Source organism: Haemaphysalis longicornis, unplaced genomic scaffold (assembly GCF_048455015.1).
Source record: "Haemaphysalis longicornis isolate Haplotype H1 unplaced genomic scaffold, Haemaphysalis longicornis Haplotype H1 scaffold_2, whole genome shotgun sequence".
In the NCBI taxonomy this organism is placed as follows: Eukaryota; Metazoa; Arthropoda; class Arachnida; order Ixodida; family Ixodidae; genus Haemaphysalis; species Haemaphysalis longicornis.
The window spans coordinates 139617155-139637437 of record NW_027526295.1 but is presented as its reverse complement, the minus strand read 5'-3'; the positions used below and the strand labels follow the sequence as shown (position 1 = coordinate 139637437).

General features: G+C 45.5%; 1 protein-coding gene across 1 annotated transcript in view; it reads right to left on the bottom strand.

The window, feature by feature from the left end:
* LOC144168316 (lysosomal cholesterol signaling protein-like) overlaps positions 1 to 20283 on the bottom strand; it is a 130750-nt gene that overhangs the window by 35132 nt on the left and 75335 nt on the right. Inside the window, exons 8-9 of the mRNA XM_077697325.1 lie at positions 1337 to 1545; positions 235 to 346 (exon numbers count right to left, since the gene is read on the bottom strand). Coding sequence (XP_077553451.1) covers positions 235 to 346; positions 1337 to 1545 — 321 coding nt within the window. The remainder of the gene's footprint in view (positions 1 to 234; positions 347 to 1336; positions 1546 to 20283) is intronic.

The following is a 20283-nucleotide window of genomic DNA, read 5'->3' as shown; positions in this document are numbered from 1 at the left end:
GAAATTCACGCACGCTTGCATCCTTGTCATCTGCTCCCTTTCAACACCAGAACTAAACCATGAACTGTGGTTTCCGAAATGCCGTGTGAGCGTTAGGGGATTGTAATTTTAGGGGAGACCTTTTCGTTGATCGACATTTCATCAAGTTGTCTTTTGGATCTGCTAATTGCTCGTTCGGGATAACAATCTATAGGTCTTCAGCATGTGTTTGCCCGCAAATATTTGCGCACTTACCTCACATTGGCCGTTAAAAAACAGTGGAACTTCCTCCACCCGGTCTGCATCTTGAGGTCGGCACAAGATGCGGCCGGAAATCATTACCGTCGCTGTCAGGATGATCGGCACTCTAATCCACCGAAGGGTTCAGCAGAACGGAGGGGGAAAAAAACAAGTTTCAGAAATATGTTCGGTAATGGCAACAACGAATTATCATCAAGGGTTATTCTCATAGTCGACATGCTTGCAACCCACCGACCGCGTGCAGACTGCGACAGTAAAAGCAGCTTTAGGGGTGAAACGGGTTCATTATGGGCGTATATGCCCGTTAGCGTTGCATGCATGTAGCCAATCAGCATTTCAAATAGGTACGACATGTAGATGTATACTCTTTGGAACGGTAGACAGAATCAATGGATCTGAAAAAACACAACGGAAATATGTTTCCTCTTTTTGCCTGTTTGGGTAAAAGTTAGAAAGGAATAAATAAGTCAAAATAAAATAAATAAATAGATAAATAGGTCAATAAATAAAACTAAAATACTCAAGAATTTTTATTATCTTCGCTCTTCGGAACCAAAAGTGACTTGCATTTATGGGTGCATTTGCGTTACGTAATTGGGTTTTTATCGGTTTTATTCTTTTTTCACGCCTTTCTGCCTTTTCTGTCCCGGTTTGTTACCCCAAGGAACGATTACATAGCGTTATATAAAACAAAAGCGAAGGCAGTGTAAAAATTCCAATAACATTGCGGATTTCTTAACAGGAGGGTAGATTGTATAGACTCAGATGTTTTGTTCTCTCAACTACTCAGCAAAAAAGAAGGCGGGCGACTATCAACGCTACCATCTGTGCGCCTGTTAGAGAATGTTTTCATCATCAACATCATCGCTCAACCGTATTATGCTAAAGTTAATTTGTGTACTACAATGAAACCCGGTATGCCTGTAAATACATCCCATTGGTTATGCATGGTGCGGTTGATGCGCTTTCTACGGAAACCTACTGAGTAAAGTTCGCTTTCCTGCAGGACGTGTTTTTTTTAAGACCCCCCCACAAATGAGACATTGAAAGCTTCGCTATAATAAACGGAATTCCATCTCAAAAGGGTGGTTCTTACCCGTACGCCACGAAGAACATGAAGCGAGCGTGCGTGATCAGTTCCGAGGGCTTGTAGTGCTTGAGCAGAAACACGCACAGAGCCGCGCAGGCCGTCCAAGCTCTCGACGCGTACTGGCCGCAAGTCACCAAAAAGACGGCAAGGTGGTGACTCCAGGGGCTCTCCGTGCCTGCCGTCAGCCACAGAAGCACGCCGACGACTTTGGGAACCTGCAAAACGGGATCAGTTACCTGGCTACAGGGACTTTATGAACTGCGCTCCGCACAGGCGCAGAATTAACTTCTTCTGATGGATGTAAAGCGGCGAGCTTACTTTGAGAGCGCATTATGTGAGGTTAAGAAAGTTATTGCAAACGTGACTAACGCAACATAAAAGAAGATAGCCTATTCTTGTTCGTCTTCTTCTTCTCCATTAGGTAATGGCACGGGCCCACTTAGGGGGATTGGCCATGGTTTGAGGTTTGTACAATTATTTGGTTGGTTTGTGCCAAGAGAATGGCTCATATCCATTCAGGGGGATTGGCCAGGAAATGGGGGCTAACTGAGAGAAAAAAACTGGGCTCGGGATTAAAATAAATATAATAAATGCACTTGAAATACTCGTTTAAGAAAAAAAAGTGTATATAAACGGGAATAAAAAAAGATAATAAGTAGACTCAATAAATTGAGGTACGTACGACATGAGAGAGGACACACCAACTATAAAATCAACGCTAATGAATAAGGAAAGGATAGAAAGAAGGACAGCCGTGAAAAGTACGTAAAGAAATAAAGCAACAAGATACGGCAGTGAAGGAGAGGCATTGAGCGGGAAAGCAGTGAGTACAGGCGCTGACACGTTTTATAGAGCAGCCCGCCATCTTGATCTGGCGGCTAGCACGATAGAAGGCGAGATTCAGAAATAAAGGAGTGTACAGCGCGGCAACGACTCCCGCGGCAAAAACCCAGGACTTTTGCCCCGAATGATAATATAGAGGAACAGACAATAGGTGGGTCAATTGATTAAAAGTGTTTTCCAAATATCTTTTTTCGTATAGAGGTGGACCGTCGGCAGAAGAGGAAAAAATGTTCTATTGTTTCTGACTCATTACAAAACGCACAAAGGGGTCAAGGGATCAGGTCCCAGCGGTACAAATAATTATTTAAATTTGGTACGCCACACCGGAAGTTAGTTGGGCTAACTTCATGTTCTCGTGATTGGCTAATCCTGCACTCCCATGGGTACCGAAGGTGCTCAAGCTTTGAAACTATGCACGCAGTTTCAGCCATGCATTGTAAGAGGCCTAATCTACGAAAACGTGCCGAGGTCAGGAAATGTATGGGCGGCAGGATTTCCACCACACGGTCATACAATGCAAGACCCGCTAGGGTGTCTGCCGATTTACAAAGTGTTGTTTTGGACACGCGTTCATTCTTTTTCTTCTCTCCCTCCTTCTCGTCCTCCTCGTTACAGTAGTGATTCGTAGCCAAAGAGGGGGATTGTCCACGGCTCTAGAACACCCCTCTTAGTTAAAAATGTGTTGATAAAAGCCGGAAAAGAAAGGGACACCGGAAAAAAGGTACAATTTGTTTCGGCAACCGGGCAATAACAAATTAGCTTTCTGGTGGCCAGTATGAAATAGTGAATTCAGGTGTATATTTTTTCTATGCGGAGTTTGTCTTTCCACTGGTGCAATGTATTGTACCTATCGTTCCATGCCTTTCGGGTTATCTGCATATTTCTTTCTAGGCACGCTAGCACCAAATAAAAAAAAATACGGCACTTTTTAGCTCGAGACAGAGGTTTTCAAATGGGGCAGTTTAGTACATTTTTCTCCGCTGAGAGAATTAGGCGGCGACATTAAAAAAACTAATGCTCTTAGACCCTTGTTGGATGCAAGTCCTGCAAGCATCTATTGGTGCGAAGTTACGTACGTTTAAGAAAGGTGGGATATGCGGGCTGTGAGCGATACTTCATACGGCCGGAAAGACAGGGCAGCGAATTATATTTAGATATTAAGCGAGCATACTACGCACTACCTTGGATGGCGTTGAATCGGGCACTGTGCAGGACATATCGCCGAAAGCGGGAACAGCTACAGACGTCAGATTCTGGCACACATCCAATACAAAGCAACGTAATACCAAGCCAACTAGTCAGCAGCCTGGAGTCGTATTGAGCAACATTCCCAGGAACCCACGCAACGTGCACAGATAATATGTGATACAGGAGAACTTGCGAAAAGTTCATCCTTGAATAGGTTTTTCCACTTTCTTATACGAAATACACAGGGACAGGCAACCTACTGGGGGCGGGAGTTGGTGCTCCCCCCCCCCCCCCCCGGTTTTTTTTTTGTTCTATGTTTTGCAGTCTGCAAAAACATAATTAAAAAACATAATTTTTAAATACGCGAAAGCTGCCTAATTAGGAAGATTTATGCCGGCTACAATTGCAAAAGTGGAACCCAAAACCGGTTTTGCAGACTGGACTGGGCGGCAAAGATGACCGAGTAGCTAAATAGTCTGAAAGATGATGATGATGCGTGGATTTTATTGGCTCAAGGATGACTAAGGGAAAATAGCACCAAGGGGAAGTTATTTCATGAGAGTGAAATGAAATAAAAGAGAAGCATTTGAGTAAAAATAAACCTGAAGTAAAAGACAAGGCCATGAAGATGACTGGTGTAAAGGGCCAGGTTGTCAGGGTGCGTGATAAGAAATGAGACGTAAAAATCGGACCTCGGTGAGGAACTTAAAAACACGTTTCACAGAAAACATTGGTTCGTCTCCTAAAAAAAAATAATGGCCTGAAAGATTGAGTCCAAGCAAGCACCCGTACGTTAACAAGAGTTTCAGCAGAAGCGTAAGAATGGTTGGGCAGTCGGAAAGCCTTGTTGATAATTCAGAAAAATACAGTAATAATTACACTACCCGCGTATCTGCTTACTTACCGGGAAATGTAGTCGAAACACGATATTGTTCTGCAGCACCTGCCACGTAAACGGTTATCTTCTCTTTCCTGACCTCCTCTCCCGCACTTCTCCCGCCTCGCTCCTCCCGCAATCAACTCTGAGCTGGTTTGCTGAATTCCATTCAATTTTTCTGAGTTCCACTGCTCGCTCGTTTCACTGGAACCTTTTGTTAGTGTTGAACTCGGAAAAATTGGAACACCGCCATGAAGTAGCGCGCAAAGGCTCCGGCGAGCGCTTTTTGTGTCAAGGAGTTCTTTCGGCGTTTTCCTAATTTGATGTCGCTAAAATCAAGCAGTCATCTGTTTTTAATTCAAACAAAGCTGCAAATACGATTTATGTATTGATGTTTAGCCTCAAATATAACTAATATTTTATTTTGCTCAACAATCGGGCCAAGTATGGACATTGCCGCAAGATTTAATAGTTTGGAAACGTTTTGCCCATATAAACGCTTGGTTCGAGAATTCTTTAAATTTTTGGCTGGGCGGCTGAATAGAAGGACGGACAGACAGACAGCAGACAGACAGACAGACAGACAGACAGACAGACAGACAGACAGACAGACAGACAGACAGACAGACAGACAGACAGACAGACAGACAGACAGACAGACAGACAGACAGACAGACAAACAGACAGACAGACAGACAGACGGACCAAAAGTTTTGCGTTTAATTACCCCAATGAGGACTATCGTTTTTATAAGTTTAAGACCCGATAAATAAGTGTATTTTTCAGAGCAGCCTTCCGGGGAACCGTGGACACGGGGTGGATTTAACTGTTATTTTAGCTATGAATACTGATGGCGGCAGAAGAAATAACACTGAAGTACGAAAATAAACGCAAATACGTGGTCCGCAGCCATACACCAAAAGGAATTAACAGGAAACGAGTGTGTGGGGCGCAGGTGGTCGAGGGCAGACAATTAAAAAAAACATAATTTTTGCAATAGTGGATATCCTGCTCGAATTCAACGACAGGCATAAATTAACACCCCCCCCCCCCCCCCGCATTAGAGTTTAAAATTCCCAAACTAACGACACACCCCGTGTGTTCGAATGCCAGTGACATGCGAAAAAAAAAAGTGAAACGGCCGGTCTGTCCGTAGACCACGCAAGCGCATCATTGATTGGATGTTTCTATGCCTTGTTTCCGTATCTTCCTTTGCCCCGCGTCTGTGGCATGTCCTTGACGTTTTGGTCTACATATCTTCACGCGCGCTTCTCGGAGGCAAAATTAGGACCCTTTTTTTGCTGTGTTTTATTTCTGAGGAGTGCCCGCTATGACCTTCGGTGGTTGCACTTATTACTTTTCCGCCTTCGGTTGCTTCTGGACTGGGGGTTCTTGCAGCTTTTGTCGTCCTTTCAGGTTTGGGTGATGATGTCATTTCCAGGCAGGGCAGGCGATCACGCTGCAGTCAGGGAACTGAGCCTAGTAATGCCACCTCTTTACGCTCTAAGGCAGTCGTGTGGCTCAACTTCGCCGCTACGCACTCAGTTAACCAAACCGTGGAACCAAAAATACAATTTCAGCAAATGATAATGTAGACCATACGATTTGACTGAAAAGTTTGTTTTGCGCCGTTGCATTACGCAAAGCAAGCATTACATTCTGTATGGCGCAGTATCACAGTGCAGATCACACATTTAAGTAAAGTGGTTTCTACATTGCGGCCCTGCGCCAAATTTGCTGTGTTAGGGGCGTTGCATGGTCAATGTAGTGCATTGTGGGGAAGATAAGTCATACGATTGCCGGGAGTGTGGTGGCAAATGTGTTGTTCTGGTGATGATATGTCGGGTAAAAACTTGGGGTTTCAACCAGCGCCTTGTAAGCTAACTTGCATCAGCTCAACGAGCCATGGAAAGAAAAACTGTAGGGTTAAGACTCAGAGATAAAAAATTTCCCCGCATTTCCCCGAGGGGAAGAATGTGAAAGTGCGAATGCACGAGTTGAATTTGCGCGGTTCGGTAATGTTCGCGAAAGAGAGATCACACACACACACACAACTACAAAGAAAGAAAGATGCATTTATTCACAGACAACTATTTGTGTTGTCGTTGTACTTGATTGCTAGAGCGTATCTCAGCTTTGAAATTTCGTGTCAGTACTCCTTTAAGCGGGTGCATTAGCCCTTCTCACGCCCGATTCCTGGCCAATCCCCAACGTGGGTATGTGCCATGTCAGCGGCCAGGCAGCGCGCGCCCATCTCCCCCCGTTGCCAAGGAAGACGAGGAGATTCCTGGCCCACGTGGGTATGTGCCATGTCAGCGGCCAGGCTGCGCGCGCCCATCTCCACGTGCGCAGACATCGCCGGTGGACGCAGGTTCAGGGTCGCTTAAGAAGTGCATTGCACGTAAACACGGCACCGTGGATTAGAAAACCAACTGCAGGTGCACAAGACATTTTAAGTGCGAATGCACTTTATAAGCGACCCCAAACCATCCACCGCCGGCGGCGGCGGCGTCCGCAGTGCTCCTCTATATTTAAAAAAGAAACAGCATCCGGCGCCAGGTTTCGATCCGAGGGCTTTGCGGCCGCAGCGCGACGCTCTACCGACCAAGCCACGGACACAACTTTTTTTTTTTTTTATTACCTTTTGCACACACGTAATACAAGTCACGGATAAATTAAAAACCGCCTGCCAAACTTTGGCTGACGGAAGGACTTAAAATAAACATCAAAAGTACACAACTCTTCCAAAACAGGAAGCCATTCAAGTTCGGGGTCCTGTAACTTGTACACTTCATACAAAAGCGTGACATTTTGAGAAAAATACTTGCTTACAGTAAGCGCATTCGGGTCCGCATGTCTCACAGCCATTCTGGACCTCCAAATGGCATGTAACCCTAGCGCCATTATCATATCATACGGGACTTCATCTTCGCGCTCAACCGGAAGGAACCGAATGCCATGCGCTGAAATGGCCAGGTCTTTTTTTAAAGTTCTCTGTAAGACGTCCCAAAAAAATACGGCGTCCCAGCACTCCGTGAAAACATCTTCCACTGTTTCGGCTTTCGCACACAGCGTACACATGTTTGACCAACCAATAAACAGCCCCTTCTCCTCCATCCATGTTTTAACTGGCAGCGTTCCTGTATGTAACTTGAAAAAGAAAGTTTTCACGCATGCTGGGACTGCCATTTTTTTCACGCGGGATAACACATCCTGCCCAGGACCAGAACTAAACATTTCACGATAACGTGGTACGGGGAACAGCATCTCCCTCAAATTATTTGTAAGGGTTTTTCTCGAAACAGTGGCTAAATATTCTACTGAAAATCTCACAGTAAGAAAACGAAAAGACTCAACCACTTCCTTCATATAGCCTTTCACGACACCACATCTATCACTTACAGAAGAAACAATATACATAGGCAAGGCATCTACTAATGTAATCTGCATTAAAGTGCGAAGAAATGGATCACGTGTATCACGCAGAAACATAAACCGGTTTACAAGCTGGCGAACAAATACATGACACAGGCCAACACCCCCATGCCTTACTCGGCGAAAAAGGTTACTCCGACTGGAACGCTCCCACACCGATGACCAGATAAAGACTGCGAATACTCTGTGCATTCGCTGCACGTGGACTCGTGAACAGTGAAGCACCTGCAGCACATACCACAGCTTTGCCAAAAGAAAAAGGTTGCATACCGTGGCTCGTGCGAAAACAGACAACGCGCGACCGCCCCACTTCGTTGTTTTTTCGCGCAGCTTCGCCGTCTCGGATTCCCAGTACTCGCCGCTATCCTGATAGCGATCCAGCGGAACTCCGAAATAACGCGCTGGTGTACGCGACCAAGACACGTTTTCAAATACAGATGGTGTTGACCCCCACTCCCCGTGAAAAAAACCCGCACACTTGGCCCAATTAACACAGCTGTTAGTAAGACTACAAAACTCCCTTGTTATCAATATGGCTGCGCTTACACTCTCCTCGTCTTCACAAAAAACCGCCACATCATCCGCGTATGTTAGTAACTTCACTTCGCTTGTGTGTAAATTAAAACCACGTACTCCACTGTCATTAATTACTCTTAAACAAAAGGGTTCCAAATAAATTGCAAACAGAAGAGGAGATGCTGGACATCCTTGCCGCACAGAAGACAGTACCGGAATACTTCCCGTGACATTCTTGTTGATTATAAGTTGCGTGCAGCACTGAGAGTAAGCCATACGCACTCCCTGTATGATCACATCACCAACATTTATATGCTCCAAAATACAAAAAAGAATCTCATGGCACACTCGGTCGAACGCTTTTTCGAAATCAATCTGAAGCATAGCGACCCTTTTAAAAAACATATCACAACACTCCAGCACACTGCGCGCAACATGAACATTTGTTACTATACTCCTCCCCTTTATACCACAGGTCTGATGCGGCCCTACTACACTTGTTATAACACTCTGCACTCGTTGCGCTAAGATCTTCATAAGGATTTTATAATCTACATTGGCCAATGTAATCGGCCGGTACCCAGAAACCGACTGAAGTTTAACACGGTCTTCCGATTTGGGTATGAGGACGGTGTGTGCGCGACCAAACGACGGCGGAAGTACCTTGAACTCGTACGCCTCACGAAAGACCATAAATAAAAACGGAGTTACTATATCCGAGAACCTTTTATAAAAATCCGCACCAAGCCCGTCAGGTCCTGGCGACTTACCTACTTTTAACTCCGATATTGCCGTCTGAATTTCGCCAAGCGATATCGGTCGTTCTAACTCCTCCCTCACATCGTCTCCCAACCTTGGCATGGCTGGAAGAAAGTCTCGCTTGAACTCATCAGTTTTTGGAACTGTGGGGCTAAACAAATCTGTGTAATGTTCTTGAAACGCACTTTTTATGTTCTCTTTGTCACTGGTAAGCGCGCCTCGCCAGTATATTTCCTCGATACCATTCCCTTTCGCGTACCGTGCTTCGTCTTTTATCGCTCGCTTTGTTGGCGCTTCGCCGGCCGAAAACACCTCGGCCCTCGCCCTCACGGTCGCTCCCCGATATCTTTCTATATCGATGGCTTCCAGCTTATTTTTAATAGTTCTAATATCTTCTTTGTATGCCCCAGGCATTTCGCTTTCGAGTTTTAACATGTGTTGCAGATTATTTCTGAGTTTGTTTTCCACTTCCCTCTCTTGCCGTTTAAGCACTGTCCCCCTCTCCATCGCTACCATTTTGCATTCCTGTTTGAATACCTCCCACCTTTCCCTCCAGCTGCTGATTTCGTCGTTTGTTTGTTTTTCTGCAATTTCCTGTACTCTATCCGTGAATGTGGTGTCTTGTAATAATTTTACATTAAATTTCCAAAGTTCCCAGCTGAACTTCTTACAATCCTCCCTCCTCTCCCCCAACAAAAATGAAACCAGGCAGTGGTCACTAAAAGAGACACTATCGACCACGTAGTTCTTGCACGCCGCAGCGAGCTCGAAAGATACGTATGCACGATCCAGCCGCGCATGGCTCGTGCCCTGAAAGTGCGTGAATTTTAAAGCACTTCTGTTAACCGCACAGTGTGCTACATCTGCTAGTTCGCAGTCTTCAAGAACTTCTGTCAAGACCCTTGCACTCTGATCAATTGTTCGCGGCGACACATTTCTGTCTCTTCGTTCTAACACACAATTGAAGTCGCCCAATAAAATAACTCTTTCTTGCAGCTTTAAATAATCAGATAACCCTTCAAAAAATACCGTCCTATCCCGTGTAACATTTGGTGCATAGATACACACTGCACGAAATTCTAATCCACAGTAGTTGAAATCACAACACACAATCCTGCCAGTTTCGCTCGACGTAACTGTTTGTACACGAATACCAACTGAATTTCTAACCAAAATACAACACCCCCCCGAAGTTCCCACAGAATGACTCACGCAAACGCTATACCGGCCACTAAAGGGCCAGCCACGGACACGACGCTGATATCAGTGTTAGTGACGCGCCTTATATCTTTAACGCATTCAAACTACGTCGTCAGCGGCGTGCGTTGGCGACTCAGCGGCGTTATAGCGGCTTGATAACTGCGTGGTGTACACGTGATACTACAAACCCGATGGAAGAGATGGAAGAGAAGGCGGCGAGGCGGTGGGCTGCGGGGGCCGAGCGCAAGCGCCGCAAGCGGGCCGACAACCGTGCATTCGCCCTTTCACATTCTCCCCCTCGGGGAAATGCGGGGGAATTTTTTTGTTCGTATTAGCCGAACCAAATGGGATTAGGCCTGCACTGCAAATGAGGGACAGCACCAGGACCACTCGTTTAATGAATCGTTACCAAGGCGCTGCAGACGAAATAGTTGAAGACCAAAGATCCGATGGAGAGATGAACTGAGAAAAGCTGTGGGAAATGAATGAACTCGACAAACTCGTAAACACGAAAAGGCTGATGATGTTTAATATGATGGTCATAATTATTAGGATGGGGGTGACGACGACGACGACGACGACGACGACGAAGAAGAAGGAGAAGAAGAAGAAGAGTCAACTCGCCAGCTGCTGCTGGGCGCTCCTCGAAAATAAACAGGCCGTTCGCTGTCGATCTCGCTCAGCTATATACTTTTGCCCCGTCTTCTGGAGTCCCGAGACATCTCCCAAAGGAGCATAGGAGCGGGGCAGTCGCTTTTCGTCACTATTAGTTGTTACTTGGTGCTCTTGGTGCACTTTTTGCTGTAAAATTCTTGGAACCACACCGTCGGAGGTTCTAACGCGTTCAATGTTGAAGCCGTTTGTACTGAATTTTGACAATATGGAAAACGCGGCAAGGAATGGAACCAAAGCCAGCAGGTCTAAAGGGATTGAACTGCGCGAATATACTTCACCAAAATACGAAGGAAGCTCACACCAACGCGTAAGACTTGAACGTAGCGAAACTGTGCAAAACCTTCACGATCATCACGACGGTTTAGGTCCACGACTGCAGCCGATCTGCTTCTTTCTTGTTGCCGCAACGACCTTTACTCCATTATTGGTGCTGTAAGTGTGAGCTTCCTTCATTCTTTGGGGAGTGATAATCACTGGACATCACCTTGGAGGGGCGTGTGCTATGACGTGTCGTTTTCGTTCGGAGCAAGTGGTGCCACCATTACGGCGAACGCTGGAGTCTTTGTCGGTCCGATCAAGTGCTGCCACGATTACGGCGAGCAATTGAATTTTTTTTTTTGCCAGTCTAAGTCAATCTCCCTAAACGAGTATCTCCCTAAGTCAATCTCCCTAAACGTGCGCCGGGGACGCTGGACGCTCACCGCGAGGCACGCACACACGAGCGCTCGGCATCTTGTTCGATTTTTTAACTGCCGGGCGGTCGCCGTGGGGTACGCGCTCACGTGCGCTCGGATATTTCTTGGCATTATTAACTGCGGACACGCAAAATAACGATTTTATAAACAGCTTTGTTGTTGATATACTGTCTGAGGCTTATAGAACTGCGTCGGCGAAGAGTGCCAAGATCAGAGGAACAAGGTGGAGGTCTGGATGGATGTCGTCGCGCGATCATCTCCGTCCCCGAAGGTAGGTGTTTCGTTACATGGTTACTTGGCGCTCGGAGGGATTGCACCTGCTCAAAGCTTCATAGTTACAATGATTTAAACTTCATGGATAGCAGCTCCGTTAACGTGTCAGAAAAAAGTCGTTCGTAGAGGCTGTAGGGCGGTTAGTCGACATCAGGTTTTTTAAATGCCGCTTTTAGTATTCACGGAGAGTTCATTAAAACGCAGCCTTAGTGTTCTCACTCATGGCGTCTGTAACGCGAAAACAGGTGAACTGAAGGAAAAACACGCTCCCCGTGGAGGAAATCGAAGTTGCGTCCCCCGCGGTATGAAGCCACCGTGTAATCGATTGCTCCATTCGGACATGTAAAAGCGGTTTGGATTTTAAGAGGGGTGCATGGACGTGCGAACTCAGACAGAAAAATCCTGCGCCCCACCATGCAAAGACCACGATGATCCATCACGAGAAAGCTTCGCGTTCAACCATCGCACTCGTTAGACGGTAGGGTGCGTGATTGTTGAGCGCACTGACTCTTTATATTTCCCTGTTGGTTATGTAGCCAGCGTTTCTGCCACCAGGCTCTGTTTCTGGATTCCCGTGACTTCGGAAAACCTGCACTTTCTTTTGGAGAACCTGCACTGAGGGCTGACCTTACGTCAGTTGGGCACCCTCTGTGGCATGAAAAGACTTTAAGACGATAGTCTTTCTTGGGCTACTTCATCGCAGAAATGTTGGTCTGTCTGTCTGTCTGTCTGTCTGTCTGTCTGTCTGTCACTCGATTCAGCCACCCGGCCAAAGTGAAACGACAGCTCCGCAACAGTCTTATATACCCACAGCCAAATCTAAACGTCTACGTCTGGTGTCAGTGTTCATACTTGTCAACACTGCTGTGCAAGTATAAGACATTACGCAAAGATAAGGCATCAAATCAATACATAAGTGATATTTGCAGTGTTCTCTTATTAAGAAACTAATGGATCCTTGGTTTTTGCGAAACAAATGAAACACTACATCAACGGCAGAAAACCGTCGCCTGCTGTTGCCAGCGCTGACTCCTGGCGGCATTTGAGAAATCAAATGGCAATAGCAACGAGAGGTTCCAATAGATGGGATCTACGTTCCGCTCGGAACGCTTGTGGAGTAGGGCAACGTGGTTCTATAGACGTTGTAGTAGGGCGCCTCAATTCACGCGCGTATCCGCCATACAGCAGCGCTGGCATCGAGACACCCGTCTTGGAGGGGTGGAACGCGGTAAGTTTAAATTGAGTTGAGCAAACCTTCAGCGTGTTATCTTGGGAGGTACGAGGCGGGCGAGGAACAGCGTGAGAGGTGAGCGGCGAAGACAAGGGAAGCGTTTACTTGCCAGGGGCGCCAAATGACTGTCGTCTTTCGGGAGCATTTGCAACGAAAGGAGCAGATACGTGGCCATTTTCTTGCTTTAAATAACGTCAAACCTCTCTATAAGATACGCTTTACACGAACGCTACTACATCAAGAAATATAAAGCAATACCAAGTCAACTGCATATATTTATGAAGTAAAGTGACCAAATCTATTCCTTTTCAGAATGTTAGGGCGACAGGCATATTCCAAAGCATTTTGTACTCTTGGAACCAGCGATAATTAAGTGGGCTTCCTTGCTGCACCCGCAGCCGCAATCTCGGGATTCTGAATTTAGAGTTTGCCGCACTGTAGTGCGCCGCAATTATGGCTGCCAAATAAAGCTCTCGTGAAGTACGGCGCCTTCCGGAGGGAAACGAGCCACGCGCATATGCACATTAATTCAGTGAGACGCCCGCATGTCGAGGAAGCCGCACAAGTCGTACAGATCTAATGTGAGCTGGAGAAACAAAAAAGAAAGCTCAGAATCCGAAAATTTCGTCACTCTCGTACTGAGCAACACTCAAACGATGACATGAAGCAATTACAGAAAACTAAAAACAAAAAAAAAACAATTTTTCGTCCGTCTCACTTACGGTGAGTTTTCACTAAAATAGCGCTGACGCAAGCGCTGGTAAACGGGGACGTTCCTGTCTGAAGCGAAGGATATATGCGCACTGACATCACGCTCTAACGGGCGGTGTTTATGAGCGCTGCTAGTGACATCAGGGGTTTATCGTTGAGGCCCGTAATGAGTTTTTTGCATTTTTTTTTTTCTGTCTCCTAATCTGTTTCGGTCGTTATTTTGTCTGCCTAGCAACTACACCCTGAGTATAGTCCGCCTCATCGGCGAGTAAAACTGCTTAGCCCTCACATTTAATAGTGGTCGCAAAACGTTATCCTAAAATTAGACCGTATGCTACGCACTGCGCCAGGCGAGGTTTTATACGGGCGAAGAAACGGTGCGCCGTAAAAAGTGTCGTAAGGTTCTCCGATTCCATTTATTCCGCAGGAAAAGAGAACTTACCCTTACGAGTAGCGTACATAACGTGTTGCATAGCTTTAAGGGGGAAGTCAGAACATGTGAAAATCGGGTAGAAAGCCCCCCCCCCCCCCCCCCCCCTCCCCCCTCCCCCCTCCCCCCCCCCCCCCCCATAGTTTGAGCTGTATTGTGAATCCTGCAGCAGCTAAAACAACGCCCGTACAAAGACGGTGCTTCGCTCTTACTGGTCCTGGGCATGTCGTCAATCAGAGCGCTCAGGGTGTTTCAGAGAGCATATCATTGTGGGGTGTAAACGTTGTTGCAGCCTCGGTATGGAGCCGGTGAGCTCTATATGCTGTCCTAGATCCAAGATAAGTGTGTTATATACTCTTGGAAGAAAGCCGCGCGAACAGAAGCAAAGACAAAGGAAGTGGAACGCAAGGACAGCCGCTGGTCCAACAACTAAAGTTTAATATCAAGAAGGGTGAATATGAACACTTCACACAAAACCAGAAAAAAAAAACAATGTGCATGAACGAAACAAGTTTAGAAAAGCCACGGTGATAAGGCAACTGATAGTCGCCGGCTACAATCAACGCCCGCGCTGATATGCAATCTCTTTGGGATGAAGACACACGCCTGCTTGGCTGGCACACTTGTCTCCTCTTCTCCTCTTTCTGCTATGTGGAAAGCTTCTATCCTCGTTCCTTCCACGATGCTTTGTTCGTCGAAGGTGAGGACACCAACCATTTCCGGTTTTGCGCTCCTCTGACAGCACATTAAGGTGGATGCTTTCAGCGGCACGTCAAAAAAACAGTTTAAAGCGGTGGAGAACTGTGATCACGAATGCGCCGATTAGGATAAGTCAGAATGAGGAAAAGAGTAGCAAACGCGCCGCGGCCACAATACCAACGTTTTTATTCACAATTTCTCAGCTAATACTCATCGCTTCAACAAAATTATTGAAAGTGGTTATTAATAATACATTGCTTCATTTGGCTATATGTACACATCCATGTATCAGCAGTGGGTATACCCCATTAGGGGTAATAACGTTTTCATGGAAACGTCTGATGGCCGCACCACCGAGCTAATCTACCCTACGGCTTTCCGCAGGGCAGTGTTCTCTGCTCTCTCTTGTTTAGTCTTGCAGCGGGTTTAAAGTGCCAGCAGCCTCCAGTGCATTGCTGTATATAAGAAGATTATGTCTCCATTCGGGCATCGGGCCTCAGCGATACTCGCCCCCAGTCGGCTTCGGAAAAAGGTCTATAGAGCATCCAAAGCTTCCTTTTTATGGCCGCTAGATGACTTTATCATACCTGAAAACAGCTATTGTTTCTTTCAGAAGGCAACAGTTCAAAGATTCTGCCCATTCCTCGATGCCCAATATTACAAAATTGTAAGGCAGCATCAGTTTCTGGGAGTTACACTGAATCGCCAACTTTCGTGAGCCTCAGACATCAAAGTTGTTTGAGAAAACGTAAATGCAACAGTTAATGGGCTACGTAGGTTTACAGGCACATCGTGGAGCCGATCTACATAAACCCTCAGTTCGCCATCTTTTACGCTTTTCTGTGCATATTCACGGCGCACTCATGAGGCAATAAAATGGGTTACTCTGGTCCAATTTTACATGGCGTTCCACAGCATGGAGTGCTTTTAATAGTCATTCTATAGGAGCGCTTCTGTAAGTTAAGGTGTTTTTCTAGCTTCATGGGTCTCACTGGTAATCGATGGAGGGAGAGTCACCAGGCCTCCTGATGCGAACAGTAATAACGCGTGAGAAAGTTAGTGTGTCTCATGCCGGAATAGCTGCCATCCTCTTAGATACACCCAGCTCACAGAGACTGTTGTAAAATGCACGTGGTGCTCGAAGCTCACGAAAAAGTTTTACCTATGCATGAGTTTTGTAAAAGTTACACCCCGTGCTCTGAGGCTTCTTCTGAGCGGTTTGTGGACTGAATAATACGGAAAAAAGCTATAGTTATGCACGCCACACGACTACCCGCTCCTTATAAGTTATGCATGCGGGGACAGGTTCTGGCTCGTGTTTACACAGATGAGTACTGCAGAGGTGATTCTTTTATGCCCGCGTTTGTTATACCGGAGTTGAACCATGAGCAAAAGCGTTAGCTATGTCATCCCGCTCACTGAACGCGTGTTCAAACTTTTGCCATTCTTTAGGCACTGTGGTTACGGTTCCTCAAATCTGGCTAGTTCTCTCTGACTCTCGAGCGGCGTTGACATCCATTAATCATGCAAGCCCATATTCTCATGCATAGGAAGCTTGAAAAGCGTTGAGTAAAGCTTTTTATGCACAACATTTTACTTTTCTGCGGATTACTGGTGACTGCAGTGTTCCCTTCAACAGAGGTGCCGATGTGGCATCCCATCAAGCGCATGCTGCCCGTTCGAAGTGCTACACATGCTAAAGTCAAACTTTGCTCGCTTGTTCGATGAACAAATGAAACTGATTCTTTCTACTGGTTCCTAACTACACTAACCAAAGACAGGAGCCCATAAACGCAACTACAGCGCCTGCTGATTGGTACACATTAATTATAACATTTTCGGTGCAAAAGCGGCGGTGGAGTTTAAAGTTGTCTCTGTTCCTGTCCTCATACTTATAAACATATCGTTATCCTCCTTTTAAATTTGCCCTGCCATGATGATGGTTTGTGGCGTTTGAGAAGTAACGTCAAACTTTTAGCGGCCAAACCATCCTGGCTCTGCAAAGTGCTTGGCACTTTGCAGAGCCACTGCGAAAGACCCGACACTGCGAAAGAGTGAAAGTGTTGCCTTTAGGCCCTTGTTGAAGTCTACCAGCTATCTAGGCCCTGACTTGTCGCAGCGGTGTTTTACGATGTGCAAAGTATGTATCTGTGTTAGCGCTGTGTATTATTTGCCTCGTTTATTCCGTCGTCTGCACGTATCTCTGACATGTAGTCGCTTTCTCACCAACATGCTCCGTGTCCTCCTGTATACTCAACGTGCACGGTCAAGTCAAACCATGCAGAATTGTGTGAACTCGGGGGGCGATTATTTGTGTGTAGTTCGCCTGTATATTTATGTATTTTATACTTAATACTTAACTGCTCCTCATTCCTATTTGTTGTTAACGTCTAAATTTGCAGCCATTTCACCATATTCGGGAATACGTTTTATTTATTTTCTTAATAATCAGCGAAGTTTTGTCTTACAAAACAGGCCACACAATGCGATGTTCGTGTGTAGTTTGGGAGCAAACGGGGGAGCGGATTGTTCAGGAAATGTTTTTTTAAATACGCTCATTTATCGACGGAACGTCCTGTATATGTTCATTTGCCGCATTGACAGGCGGGAAAAAAGTATATAAATGGTCGCCTGTCTTCCCAGGGACAACGATTTAAGTGAATTACACCAATTCAAGTTTATTCATTTCCGATAAAAACCTTACGGATGGTTAGGCTCCCTATACCTCAGAACTCTGGCTGTGACAGTCGTCTTACTTAAACCGCACGACACGTTCACGGACGCGACACAACCGAGTTGTCAATAAAAATGCAATATGTGACCATTTCTGTCACTTTTATTCTCAGAGAGTATTTCTTGTTTTCAGTGGGTATCAATATTATATTGGCTGGAAATAAAATGATTTCCCAAACACAATCATTTCTATTGCGATAGCAGAGCTTACTAGATCTTGCAATCCGTCCTAATAAGCAGACATGCTTGCCAACGAATCGTGAGACACGGCGGTGATGAAACTTGATTCGGCATTAAAAAACTAACTTGGAAATGATGTCCTTCCATATTTGGCAATGCCAGCCAACTGAAAATGACTGCGTCATTGAAATTGGCAGTTTATCCGGAGTACATTTGTCCCTCGTACCTCATTCATTCGAACTGTCTCGCTGTTTATAAATTTTATAAGCCGATATGTTCAGTGGAGAGAAAATTTCCCGAAAACAAAATTCCCACAGCAAAAACGAATTCGCAACAAAAAATTTCACTCAAGATCTCTCCCATCCCTTAAATCTTTGGCATAATTTTTGACGTGGATCCAACCTTATTGCCCTTTTACCCAGTTCCTATATAACCAATGATGAATTTACCCTTTTTCAGTTCGAACTTTTTTATAGGGGAGGCAATCTGTCTCTATAATTAATTATTTCTCTTCGAATTCAGATGACCATTAAGCCGGCCAGCCATAGAAGACGGGGAGGGACAAGGAGAGGATCTACTAATTTAAGCATTTCTAGCGAACGTCGTTCGCGAAAATTGTTCATTTTATGCCAAGCAGTGGTAATTTGTCTAAGCAGTGAACCAAGAATCTGACCTTCTAACAAAGTAACTTACTTTACAATTATGTCTTACGCCGTTTTATATTTTCGCTGCCCGTTTTAATAGCATAATCAACAAGCTTTTTCGTTCAAGTTTTGAAATTTTCAGCTCACCTTCACGGAGAAAATTGTGCCTATTTGCGGTGTTGTTTTATGCAGAAGCTTTTTTTTCTAAACGTGAACGCAAGGCAAGAACGGAGAATGTTTGTTCTTTTAAATGACACTGATGGCGAAGTCATTGGTTTAAACGTCTTCAAAAAAAGACAAAAAAAAACTTGTGAAGCAAACACATTTCCTAATTATAAAGGATTTAAGAGATATAATCCTTAAGCATTACAGAGGTGGTTCGTCGAGACTGCTTTTCGATTTGTTCAGTTTAATTAAACTAGAAATTTTCTCCTACGAGGTATCAGGCCGAAACCCAACCCGACAAGAAAGCACGATGGAACCAACAGAAATGAACCGCAAAAAAGAAACGGGCTGTACTTGTAGTAGTTAACTTTACTGCCATGCAGTGCTGATCACGTGGGGTCAGTGTCAATGGGCCCCTTTTTCCATCACGTGCTACCAACCTACCCTCCCTTTTCAATCACAGCATGGGAAAAGGGATACTCCACGCGTATGCGGCCGCTATTAGCGCGGGAAGAGGGCAGTGCTGGGGATGAGAAATATCCCCCACTGAAATATAAAATATGTCACGAAATATTGGCTTTTTCCTTCCTGAGGATTAGTTCTTCCTCCGACTAGAGCAGAAGCAGCAGGGCCCCAAACTTGCGGCGGAGCGCATCGGCAAGGGCCTACACGCTTAACGTTCATATCTGTTTCATTTCATAATTTAGATTCAAAGAACGCAGTGTCTAAAGTGCCATCCGCCGGCATTCGAATATTTAACACTGGGCTGACACTATAGCAAGAGCTTCTGCCACAAAGCGAAAAAACGCCGTCTAGGTGTAGAGATTTGTCTTAGCTTCCTGATACTAAAGGCGGTGGTTCGAGTCCAGCCGTTGCCTCTTTCATTTTGCTTATATTTCTTAAGTTTTATTTGTCATTTGCATGGGTTAGGTTAGTTTTCGATGTTTTAAAAATGATTTTTTTCCTGTTCGTTACATTATGTTTGGTTAGTTTGGTCACGCAGGGACTCACGGAACGCTTGCGGATGGTGATGATGTTAATAACTATTTCGGCACATAAATGGGGGAAAAAAGGGAGGAATAATGAAGATCCTCCAGGATTCCTCCGCCTGGGCCGGTGGCCCTCCGGAACGGCTGTGAGGTTAGCAGTGCTTCCATCATGCTGATGATACCTCTTCTCACTATATGTATCCCTTCAATCCTCACTGGGTCTTGATTGACGTGTCTTCATTCCGAGAGGCTGTTGTCGGCTAACTCTTTTTCCACTTCTAGTTTTCCTTAAAACAACACACCCTCACCCTCACACGTGTACACGTACACACTCACGCTCATTGTCACACACGCACACACGCACATGGGCGCGCACGTTTCCAAACCGGTTCCGAGAATGAGTGTCTGCAACAGAACCCTCTCAATATCAGGCTCAATTCTACGCTGGTGTCGCCGATGACTGCTGAAATCGTCGCTACAGTTTGATACCGGAACATAAATCCCCATTCATGTTGCAAGTGGAAGTGAAAGCTATACTAGTGCACCTTAGGAAGCAGCCGAATTACATGTCTAAAGTAGCAAATGCAGCGGCACAGAGGCCAACACCACAGGGGAAAATATATTAGCAAACTTGTTACGAACGCAAGCCGCGATTTGGTAGAAACAAGTAAATTGTAATAAATACTACGCAATGAAAAAATAAGCATAGG